Source organism: Oncorhynchus clarkii, chromosome 32 (assembly GCF_045791955.1).
Source record: "Oncorhynchus clarkii lewisi isolate Uvic-CL-2024 chromosome 32, UVic_Ocla_1.0, whole genome shotgun sequence".
Lineage (NCBI taxonomy): Eukaryota > Metazoa > Chordata > Actinopteri > Salmoniformes > Salmonidae > Oncorhynchus > Oncorhynchus clarkii.
In genome coordinates, this window is record NC_092178.1 from 17,866,075 (window position 1) to 17,878,760 (window position 12,686).

The 12,686-nt window shown below is 42.6% G+C and overlaps 1 protein-coding gene across 4 annotated transcripts in view; it reads left to right on the forward strand.

Moving 5' to 3' along the window:
• Positions 1 to 8,173, forward strand: part of LOC139391809 (protein tyrosine phosphatase type IVA 3-like) — a 70,341-nt gene extending 62,168 nt beyond the window's left edge. For all 4 annotated transcript variants that reach the window (XM_071139372.1, XM_071139371.1, XM_071139373.1 and 1 more), the window contains 2 exons: positions 1,047 to 1,121; positions 5,764 to 8,173. In XM_071139372.1, the coding sequence (XP_070995473.1) occupies positions 1,047 to 1,121; positions 5,764 to 5,881 (193 nt within the window). In that variant the 3' untranslated portion in view covers positions 5,882 to 8,173. The remainder of the gene's footprint in view (positions 1 to 1,046; positions 1,122 to 5,763) is intronic.
• The last annotated feature ends 4,513 nt before the right edge of the window (positions 8,174 to 12,686 follow it).

Genomic DNA, 12,686 nt, shown 5'->3' on the forward strand with positions numbered 1-12,686 from the left:
CAACCGCCCAACTGGGACACGTTTTTGAACAATACGACAGTATTATACTGATCAGTCTTTCTATAAACAAATACACACTGTGTGGCTGCTGCCATCCTTCATCTTTGAGTGTGTGGCGCGCATGTACACACACATATACACTCATAGTGTAGCTGCTTGAAGTGTATACTGTAGGGGACACACACCCGAACAACAGAAACAAACGGCTCAACAGAATGTAGTGGGGGGTAAAGTCATAAAACACAGTGACGTGGGGGGGGAGGGGCCACCGGCCCTGGCGGTCTGGTTTGGGGGCGGTGAATCCCCATCTCTGACGCACGTCTCTTCCTCCCCAAGGAGCTAGCCTCGGCATTTGAAAGGGTGCCAATGTTTTCTTGGACCAACTTTTTTTTTCATGTGTTTCAGATGAGGAAACACTTTTTCAGCACTTGTACCCTTTTTCTATGAGGGGAGGCTCACTAAAAGGGGGTTGCAGGCTTCAGTTTAGGTAAAGTCTTTTGGATTTGTGTGTCTAACAGTAAAAACCTTGATGGCCGCAGATTGATCTGTTAGTCTGCCCCTTGTTATGCTGAGAACTGAACTGCCATGTTTTTGTGGCGACTTAGAAATCTCTATCCTCCCTCGTCATTAAAAAGAACACAACATTCAGAGTTTATAGCGGACGAGCCCCCTTCCCTTCACCTTATTAGGAAGCAGTGTTGAGCTGAAGCTTTTGTGGATTAAACTGGAAGTGGAAGATTGTCTGGGTTAAAGCATGTGGCGCTGTCCGTGCCTTGCAAGGATTGTGCTGTTTGAAAAGGTTGTGAATGGGACAGTGTACACACACACAGCCAACTACAGGCACATACGTATTGTTTCAAACATGGAGTAGCCTTTCTATGTCCCACCCTCAGCACCCCCTACTTCCCAAGGATATGCTTAGGGACCCTTTGCGTCCCATCTGGAACGTAATCAAAGAAAGAGAGATATTTTTCTATCAGTTTGTGCAGGTAATCAGCAAGTGGTAGTTTCTGACTGGGACTGCTGTGCTTGTTCCGTCTTGGCAGAGCCCCGGTGCTGGTGGCGTTGGCACTGATCGAGAGTGGGATGAAGTATGAGGATGCCATCCAGTTCATCAGACAGTGAGTATCCCCCTCTCTTCCTTCTTTCCCTCCCTCCCTTCTTCCTTCCCTACAGTTGTACAACAGACTAGATATCCTTCCCTCCCTCCCTCCCTCACTCATTTCCTTCCCCTTCCTTCCTTCCTTTCTCCCTCTCTCCCTCCTTCCCTCCAGTTGTACACCTGACTAGGTCTCGGTCTCTCGGTCTCTCTCTCTCTCTCTCTCTCTTCTTTTGTTCTATCAAACCATTGCTTGATCATCATCTACTGCAGTAATGTTATGCAACTTCCCAATGGGCACACACTGGTTGAATCAAAGCTGTTCCCACATCATTTAAATTACGTTGAACCAGAGGTTGGGACTAAGTCACTATTATTCGAGTCACAAGCAAGTTACAAGTTCCTATTGTTCTGGCAAAGAGAAAATAAAACAATTGCTTTCTGGTCGCTAATCTATATATGAGCACGCCTTTGCTCGCCAATGTTGATCATTGGTCAACAGTCGAGATGCCCAACTTTTTGGTTCTGAGGCACAGATTGTTTTTGAAACAAGAATTTAGTGCAATGCCATAAGCCTATGTTAGTGACCAGATCGAAGAAGCAAAGGTAAAGATATAAAATACAAATGGTAGGCTATATGTATTTTTCACATTCAGTTTCACACCCCCCCCCCCAAAAATCTTCTCACTGTGCAAGCTCACCCGACCTGTGTTGATTGACAGTTTACTTGTCGAATCAGTGTCCCGAGTGTGCGTTTCACTAGCCAATTAGGTTTTTTGCCAGTGCGATACAGTTTCTGGCTGCATGGAGTAGCTTCATCCACAGAGACTGTGCCACAAAAATGAGCGACAAAACGTTACAGAACCTGGCCATAGAATTTCAAAATATCAGTCTAAAGTCGAGTCCCGAGTCTTGAGGCTCCAAATCAAGTCTCAGCTATTTTATTTTCTACCAAGTCGAGTCTCAAGTCCATGTCATGGGACTCAAATCCACACCTTTGCGTTGAACCAATGTGGAATAGACATTGAATTGACGTCAGTGCCCAGTGGGTTGTTGCTCTTGAGTAATATTACATTCATTGTCATGGCCGTCAGACAAACTATTCTTTGACTATGATTAAATGACTTATGTATCTGTATTTGTTTAATTAAATGGCCCTATTATGAGAGGATTTCAACCTCTTCAGAATCAGATTAGGTATTTTTATCTAGGGCTGGGCAATATGGCCTAAAAATCATATCTTGATTTTTTTTTCTTCAAATTTATGGGCAATTCATGATATTTATCAATTCAAGGGGCTTCATTGGCATGGGAAACATATGTTTACATTGCCAAAGCAAGTGAAATGGATAAACAAATGTGAAATAAATGATAAAAAAATTACTTGATTTTCTCAAATTAAGCTTTGTTGCACAAATAAAGGTCGATACACATTTCCAACAGTCAGGAATAATATAACATTATACCTAGGCTAAATATACTGAACAAAAATATAAAATGCAACAATTTCGCTCTCGCTCTCTTTTTATACACGGTTAAAGTCGGAAGTTTACATACACTTAGGTTGGAGTCATTAAAACTTGTTTTTCAACCACTCCACAAATGTCTTGTTAACAAACTATAGTTTTGGCAAGTCGGTTAGGACATCTACTTTGTGCATGACACAAGTCATTTTTCCAACAATTGTTTACAAACAGATTATTTCACTTATAATTCACTGTATCACAATTCCAGTGGATCAGAAGTTTACATACACTAAGTTGACTGTGCCTTTAAACAGCTTGAAAAATTCCAGAAAAGTATGTCATGGCTTTAGAAGCTTCTGATAGGCTAATTGACATCATTTGAGTCAATTGAAGGTGTATCTGGTGATGTATTTCAAGGCCTACCTTCAAACTCAGTGCCTCTTTGCTTGACATCATGGGACAATCTAAAGAAATCAGCCAAGACCTCAGAAAAAAAAATTGTAGACCTCCACAAGTCTGGTTCATCCTTGGGAGCAATTTCCAAAATGCCTGAAGGTACCATGTTCATCTGTACAAACAATAGTACGCAAGTATAAACACCATGGGACCGCACAGCCGTCATACCGCTCAGGAAGGAGACGTGTTCTGTCTCCTAGAGATGAACGTACTTTGGTGCGAAAAGTACATATCAATCCCAGAACAAAAGCAAAGGACCTTGTGAAGATGCTGGAGAAAACGGGAACAAAAGTATCTATATCCACAGTAAAACGAGTCCTATATCGACATAACCTGAAAGGCCTCTCAGCGAGGAAGAAGCCACTGCTCCAAAACCGCCATAAAAAAGCCAGACTACAGTTTGCAACTGCACATGGGGACAAAGATTGTACTTTTTGGAGAAATGTCCTCTGGTCTGATGAAACAAAAATTGAATTGTTTGGCCATAATGACCATCGTTATGTTTGGAGGAAAAAGGGGCAGGCTTGCAAGCCGAAGAACACCATCCCAACCGTGAAGCAAGCGGGTGGCAGTATCATGTTGTGGGGGTGCTTTGCTGCAGGAGGGAGTGGTGCACTTCACAAAATAGATGGCATCATGAGGTAGGAAAATTATGTAGATATATTGAAGCAACATCTCAAGAAATCAGTTAAAGCTTGGTTGCAAATGGGTCTTCCAAATGGACAATGATCCCAAGCATATTTCCAAAGTTGTGGCAAAATGGCTTAAGGACAACAAAGTCAAGGTATTGGAGTGGCCATCATAAAGCCCTGACCTCAGTCCTATAGGCAACTTGTGGGCAGAACTGGAAAAGTCGTGTGCGAGCGAGGAGGCCTACAAACCTGACTCAGTTACACCAGCTCTGTCAAGAGGAATGGGCCAAAATTCACCCAAATTATTGTGGGAAGCTTGTGGAAGGCTACCCGAAACATTTGACCTAAGTTAAACAATTTAAAGGCAATGCTACCAAATACTAATTGAGTGTATGTAAACATCTGACCCACTGGGAATGTGATGGAAGAAATAAAAGCTGAAATAAATAATTATCTCTACTATTATTCTGACATTTCACATTCTTAAAATAAAGTGATGATCCTGACTGACCTAAGACAGCTAATTGTTTGCTAGAATTAAATGTCAGGAATTGTGAAAATCTGAGTTTAAATGTATTTGGCTAAGGTGTATGTAAACTTCCGACTTCAACTGTATACTCAACAAAAATAGAAACGCAACATGTAGCATTTTCAAAGAGGTTACAGTTCATATAAGGAAATCAGTCAATTGAAATAAATTCATTAGGACCTAATCTATGGATTTCACATGACTGGAAATATAGATATGCATCTGTTGTTCACAGATATTAAAAATAAAAAATGTAGGGCCGTGGATCAGAAAATCTGTCAGTATCGGGTGTGACCACCATTTGCCTCATGCAGCACGACATCTCCTTCGCATAGAAATGATCAGGCTGTTGATAGTGGCCTGTGGAATGTTGTCACACTCCTCTTCAAAGTTGCTGAATATTGACGGAAACTGGGACACTTTGACGTACACGTTGATCGGTCGGTCTATGAAAATGCAATTTTTCTTACACATTTTACCAGAACCATGCACATCCACTAATACTGACAAACTTCTGGTAGCAGGCATTATAGAAAATTAACACAGGTCTCATAAACAATCTATCAAGCACAAGCCCACATGCTAGTGAGTAGCCAGCTAATCTGTATATTTAAAGTCTATCCAACTTGGATGTAGGTAGAACCTTTGAACTGTATAGACGGGTTGGTTGTTTAGCAACAAAACCAATGTGTGCGCAACTGTGGGGCAAAACAGGCGGGTTGGCTTAGAATGTTGACAACATACAAACTATATTTTGTCTCCAATATTTATTGAAACAAAAAAATACATTTGCACAATGAGCACTTGTCTCTCATGTGCATCCTTACAGTTGTTGGTTAGCTAGCGAATTTCTGCCATATTAGCATTGACATGACATCAGTCAAAACACCTCAAAACAAGACATCGTATTAAGAACAAGATGAAACTAGCTGAAATCAGCCACTTATGATTCCCCACATGGAAGTTTCCTGCCGTTGTTGCCAGCCATCTGACCATCCAGAATCACAACAATTCATGGACTTCCACCACATTGAAGTGTGCACATTGTTTTTGTGATGTTACCAGCTAACCAATGTATGTACACACCCTCCTGTCCATCACCAACTGTTTGTGATGTTACCAGCTAACCCATGTATGTACACACCCTCCTGTCCATCACCAACTGTTTGTGATGTTACCAGCTAACGCATGTATGTACACACCCTCCTGTCCATCACCAACTGTTTGTGATGTTACCAGCTAACCCATGTATGTACACACCCTCCTGTCCATCACCAACTGTTTGTGATGTTACCAGCTAACCCATGTATGTACACACCCTCCTGTCCATCACCAACTGTTTGTGATGTTACCAGCTAACCCATGTATGTACACACCCTCCTGTCCATCACCAACTGTTTGTGATGTTACCAGCTAACCCATGTATGTACACACCCTCCTGTCCATCACCAACTGTTTGAACAACATAGCCTGCTCACTATGTTTAGATGTTGAACTCAAGTGGCCTACCTGGATAGAAGATTTCTCAGAATGAGAACAGGTTGCCATTTCCTTATATAAATGTGACAGGAATTTTTACAGGAAGCGCAGAGGGGCGATCAACAGCAAGCAGCTGACCTACCTGGAGAAGTACCGCCCCAAACAGAGACTGCGCTACAAAGACCCACACATCTTCAAGAACAAGTGCTGCATCATGTGACCCCCATTTCCACCCTCAGCCAATCAACCGCCTGCCACCTGATCGATCTGACCCGAATGGATAACGACGATGGACAAGTCCACAGCCAATGCACTTTGTGACTGAACTATGAGAACTATGAATCATGGAGTGAGCTAAGCAGCTCCACCAGGGGAAGGGTGTGATGAGTCTCCCTGGTGCCTAAAGATGGCTCTTACTGAGGGGGCCGATGGATCAAGCCCTCCTTGAATCTGACTTTTTATCCAAGAGCCAGCCGGAGGTAGCTTGGAATGGATGGTGGATGTGGCACAGGACGTTGACACTCGCCACATTGAACTCTGTCATCACCATGGGGTTGTGCCTTGCTGCAAATTATTTGACTTGCAGTTGACTTTGTCATTGTACCTCCAACGCCCCCTTGCTACCAAATGGTGGTAACGCCTCAAATCATTGTCTGAAAGAGAGACAGCTTTAGCTGTATGAATATGAAACCAATGTGAATCATGGGGGAGGGGGAATGTTTGTGCCTGGTTGCCCTTTCTCTCGCTGCCTACAGTAGGGGGACTGAGCTGTTTTCTGTTCACTCCTTGTTCCAAGGTTAATGCTATCCGGAATCCTTGGGCCATCCTTAACCCTTACCTTACCCCAACCATAACCCTTACCTAACCCCAACCATAACCCTTACCTAACCCCAACCATAACCCTTACCTAACCCCAACCCCAACACCATCCTTAACCCTTACCTAACCCCAACCATAACCCTTACCTAACCCCAACCATAACCCTTACCTAACCCCAACCATAACCCTTACCTAACCCCAACCATAACCCTTACCTAACCCCAACACCATCCTTAACCCTTACCTAACCCCAACCCCAACACCATCCTTAACCCTTACCTAACCCCAACCATAACCCTTACCTAACCCCAACCATAACCCTTACCTAACCCCAACACCATCCTTAACCCTTACCTAACCCCAACCCCAACACCATCCTTAACCCTTACCTAACCCCAACCCCAACACCATCCTTAACCCTTACCTAACCCCAACCATAACCCTTAGCATTTTAAATTTAAACTTGAATCGAGAGAGATAGTAATGGCGTCTTTTTGTAGCCACTAACTCTGCCGTGGTTCGTTGGACAAAGCCTATGGGGAAATTAATGCCATTTTGTTGGCTTTTTGGATTTGGATTTTGAAGCATTTATGTAATCAAAAATGCGCATAAAGGCTTCATCTATAAAGGTCATGTTGACTGACTGATATTATCTCATAGAACAAAACATAAAATCTCCTAAACCTGTGTTAACCTTGACCTTATTTTAGACTTTTATCTCAACCTTATTCTTTCCCCATTTTATTTTCCACATAGGCTATGGCTGAACGAACCTAAGGTAGCTCATTTCCATTTTTTAGGACTACAACCTGGCGAGCTCTATGGGGTGATGTCGGAGTTGGACGTCCCAAGGATACCGGATAGCAAAGACCCTTGTTCCAATGCCCTGATAATGTGTTTACTCTAATATATTTTTGTCATGATGCTTCTTTCTAGCTTTAATATTCAGTGGTCTTGCAGATGAGAACAGGTGGGAAGGTTATAGAAATAAGGTGGGGTGCACTTGGATAATAACCAACAGGTTTATTTGTACTGTACCTACACTATGTAATTGATGTTAGGACAGGTAGGACTATTCACTTACACTGGCTCATGTGGCAAATGGGTGTATGGGACAAAGTAGGGTGACGTTGCCCCTAGACGTTGATCTTGGGTCAGTTTAGCATTTTCCCCACTAATGGTTAAGGTTAGGATTGGTTGAGGGTAAGCTGATCCCAGATCTGTACCTAAGGGACACACCACCCCAGAGCGTATGGGACACTGTGAGTGGAGCACACTTGGGTGGCTCTATGTTCATATCCTGTACTGAAACGTGGCCCTCTCTTTCTCTCTCTGCACCATGCTTTTTGTTACATGGAGGCTGTATGCTGAATCTACCCACATGGAGTAAAATGCTGTTGAAGTTTAGGGTCACAGTGGCCTTTCGAGGGCCCTTTGATTTAACCCACCCGCCCCCATCTGCATAGCTGGTTAGGTCTACACAAAATGAATGCACATCATGAATTGTTGTTTTCTAGTTACTAGTCCAGTTTCTCTGATATCAGGTCAACTCTTGTACAGGTGTAGTTAGTTTACACCTCACCAGACAGACACACAGCCTTGTCTCTGTTCTCCGCATTGAAAGTCGCCTTCTTCTGTCAGCCTTTGAGGAAACCACCTTCAGTTGTATAGAAATAATAAAATATTTCAGTCATCCACTGTCCATTCCTGGTGCTGTCTGGTGTGATGAGTAGAGCTGAGTGGGAGTATTGTGTGAGAGATCCGCCAGTAGCAGCCATCCACTGTGTTTTAGTGACTCACTACTTTCATTACTCTCTCTTGAAGCAATGCTACCACCGGCTGGACGCAGTGTGAATTTCAAACTGTTCTTGGACTCAATCCATAATACTTTTATATTATTAATAAATCAGAGTATGACAAAAGTCTTAATTGTTATGTAATTGTAATTAGTTCTCTGAGCAGTAAAAATACCTGTTTTGCCAAGTCGATAGAAAGATAGAAATGTGATTAGTTAAATGTGTTGGGTAAGATTGGAAAACAGCCACATTGGGATTCGAACTTGCAACCTTGTGTCAGCCTACGTTTAACACCCTCCCTCCATTCATCTCCCTTTTCCAAAGACAGTACAGTATGGCTTCATTTAGCCTGTAAAAACATTTCAAAAATTGAGGCGCATGCTTCGTAAACTGGTGTGGACTAACAGTGAAATGCTTACTTATGGGCCCTTACCAACAATACAGACAAAAAGAAGTGTAAAATGCGTAATAAGATACACATTGAGTAACGATAAGTTGGCTATATACAAAGGGTACAAGTACAGAGTCTGTGCAAAGGTATGAGGTAATTGATATAGATGTGTAGTCAAGTCAAGTGACACGTGTCAAGTGACACATGGTAAACAGTAGCAGCAGTGTGAAAAAGTTGGCCCAAAAAGGGTCAATGCAGACAGTCAGCATAGCTATTTGTTAACTAACTACAGTACCAGTCAAAAGTTTAGACACCTACTCATTCAAGAGTTTCTTTATTTGTGACTATTTTCTACATTGTAGAATAAAAAATATGAAATAACACACATGGAATCATGCAGAAACTCAGAAAAGTCAAAAATCTAAATATATTTATATTTGAGACTCTTCAAAGTAGTCCCCCCTTTTCTTGATGACAGCTTTGCGCATGCTTGGCATTCTCTCAACCAGCTTCATGAGGTAGTAACCTGGAATGCATGTCAATTAACAGGTGTGCCTTGTTAAAAGTTCATTTGTATAATTGTTTTCCTTCTTAATGTGTTTGACCCAATCAATGTGACAAGGTAGGGGTATACAGAAGATAGCCCTATTTGAAAAATACCAAGTCCATATTATGGCAAGAACAGCTCAAATAATCAAAGTGAAACGACAGTCCATCGTTACTTTGACATGTAGGTCAGTCAATACGGAAAATTTCAAGAACTTTGAAAGTTACTTAAAGTGCAGTTGCAAAAACCAAGTGCTATGATGAAACTGGCTCTCATGAGGACTGCCACAGGAAAAGAAGACCCAGAGTTACCCCTGCTGCAGAGGATAAGTTAATTAGATACCAGCCTCAGAATTTCAGCCCAAATAAATGCTTCAGAGTTCAAATTAAAGTCACATCTCAACATCAACTGTTCAGAAGAGACTGTGTGAATCAGGCATTCATGGTTGAATTGCTGCAAAGAAACCACTACTAAAGCACACCAATAAAAATACTTACTCGGGCCAAGACACAGCAATGAAAATTAGACCGGTAGAAATCTGTCCTTTGGTCTGATGAGTCCAAATGTGAGATCTTTGGTGCCAACCAGTGTCTTTGTGAGACTCAGAGTACAGTCGTGGCCAAAAGTTTTGAGAATGACACAAATGTTAATTTTCAAAGTCTGCTGCCTCAGTTTGTATGATGGCAATTTGCATATACTCCAGAATGTTATGAAGAGTGATCAGATTAATTGCAAAGTCCCTCTTTTCCATGCAAGTGAACTGAATCCCAAAAAAACATTTCCACTGCATTTCAGCCCTGCCACAAAAGGACCAGCTGACATGTCAGTGATTCTCTCGTTAATACAGGTGTGTGTGTTGACGTGTACAAGGCTGGAGATCACTCTGTCATGCTGACTGAATTCGGATAAGACTGGAAGCTTCAAAAGGAGGGTGGTGCTTGGAATCCTTGTTCTTCCTCTGTCATCCATGATTACCTGCAAGGAAACATTTGCCATCATCATTGCTTTGCACAAAAAGGGCTTCACAGGCAAGGATATTGCTGCCAGTAAGATTGCACCTAAATCAACCATTTATCGGATCTTCAAGGAGAGTGGTTCAATTGTTGTGAAGAAGGAGAAGAGCAACTTCTCCCAACCATACAGGAACAGTTTGGTGACGAACAATGCCTTTTCCAGCATGATGGAGCACCTTGCCATAAGGCAAAAGTGATAACTAAGTGGCTCGGGGAACAAAATGTCGATATTTTGGGTCCATGGCCATTGAGAACTTGTGGTCAATTCTCAAGAGGCGGGTGGACAAACAAAAACCCACAAATTCTGACAAACTCCAAGCATTGATTATGCAAGAATGGGCTGCCTTCAGTCAGGATGTGGCCCAGAAGTTAATTGACAGCATGCCAGGGCGGAGTGCAGAGGTCTTGTAAAATAAGGGTCAACACTGCAAATATTTACTCTCTGCATCAACTTCATGTAATTGTCAATGAAATGCTTGTAATCATACTTCAGTATTCCATAGTAACATCTGACAAAAATATCTAGACACTGAGGCAGCAGACTTTTTGAAAATTAATGTGTCAATCTCAACTTTTGGCCACGACTGTAGGTGAACGGATGATCTCCGCATGTGTGGTTTCCACCAAGACGCATAGAGGAGGTGGTGTGGGGTGCTTTGCTGGTGACACTGATGTATTTTGAATTCAAGCCACACTTGACCAGCATGGCTACCACAGCATTCTGCAGCGATACGCCATCCCATCTGGTTTACGTTTAGTAGTTACTATCATTTGTTTTTTAACAGGACAATGACCCAACACACCTCCAGGCTGTGTAGGGGCTATTTGACTAAGGACAGTGATGGAGTGCTGCATTGGATGACATGACCTCCACAATCACCTGACATAAACCCAATTGAGATTATTTGGGATGAGTTTGACCACAAAGCTAAGAACAAGCAGCCAACAAGTCCTTAGCATATGTGAGAACTCCTTCAAGAATGTTTGAAAAGCATTCCAGGTGAAGCTGGTTGAGAGAATGCCAAGAGTGTGCAAAGCTGTCAAGGCGAAGGGTGGCTACTTTGAAGAATCTCAAATATATTTTGATTTAACACTTTCTTGCTTATTTCATAGTTTGTCTTCACTATTATTCCATGTAGAACACAGTAAAAGTAAGAAAAACCCTTGAATGAGTGGGTGTGTCCAAACTTTTGACTGGTTCTGTATTTCGCAGTCTTATGGCTTCGGGGTAGAAGCTGTTCAGGGTCCTGTTGGTTCCAGACTTGCTGCATCGGTACTGCTTGCCGTGCAGTAGCAGACATAAGTCTATGATTTGGGTGGCTGGAGTCTGACAATTTTTAGGGTCTTCCTTTGTGTCACCGCCTGGTATAGAGTTCCTAGTTGGCAGGGAGTGCGATTTCTTATAAGCGTCCGGGTTGGTGTCCCGCTCCTTGAAAGCGGCAGCCGTAGCCTATAGCTCAGTGCTGATGTTGCCTGTAATCCATGACTTCTGGTAGGGATATGTACGTACCGTACTGTGGGGACTACGTCGTCGATGCACTTATTAATGAAGCCGGTGACTAATGTGTTAAGCTCTTCAATGCCATCGCATGAGTCCCAGAACATATTCAAGTCTGTGCTAGCGAAACGGTCCAGTATGTAGCATCCGAGTCATCAGACCACTTCCCTATTGAGTGCGTCACTGGTATTTCCTGTTTGATTGTAAGCAGGAATCAGGAGGATAGAATTATGGTCAGATTCTCCAAAATGGAGGGCGAGCTTTGTATGAGTGTGTGGAGTAAAGGTTCAAGTTTTTTTGCGCCTCTAGTTCCACAGGTGACATCCTGTAAACTGCTCCCACAGACCTTTCACCCAATCAATCAATTTGTCACTAGTTACCACAGCCACAAAGTCAAATCCAGCCTATTTCTACAGTTTCTTAAAATTAGATTTTTATTCACACTGGTAAACTTATGCCTAACCCTCTTAAGGTGTTAGAATTTTTACAATGGCCAATTGATTGTGGCTACGCTATTTAGTGGAAATTCATTAGTTATTTTGCTCAAAAATGTGGGCAATTTGAACGTGGATAGATGAGACGTTAACACCAGGTATAAACAGAGCTCTTGAAAGGCCGTTACCTCAGGTCAACCCCCATAAAAGTCTACTACGAGGTCAACACACAAGTCCCCCCCAAAACACTTGTCTGTGTAGGGGCTCACACATTTCAGCCCTCCATGTCACCCCCATGGTTCCTGTGCTGTTTTTCCCTTCCTAACCTTCCCCAGATAGTAGGGAGCCTCTGGTCTAGCATGGGAAGACTACTTTGGATTTAGATTGCCAGGCTGTGTCCCAAATGCCAACTTGATCCCCCCTATAGGCCATGGTCAATTGTAGAACACTATATAGGTAATTAGGTCACAGCTACCCGTGGACCCAGTACTGACCCAGGACTCCATGAGATCTTGGTTGGGTGCTCT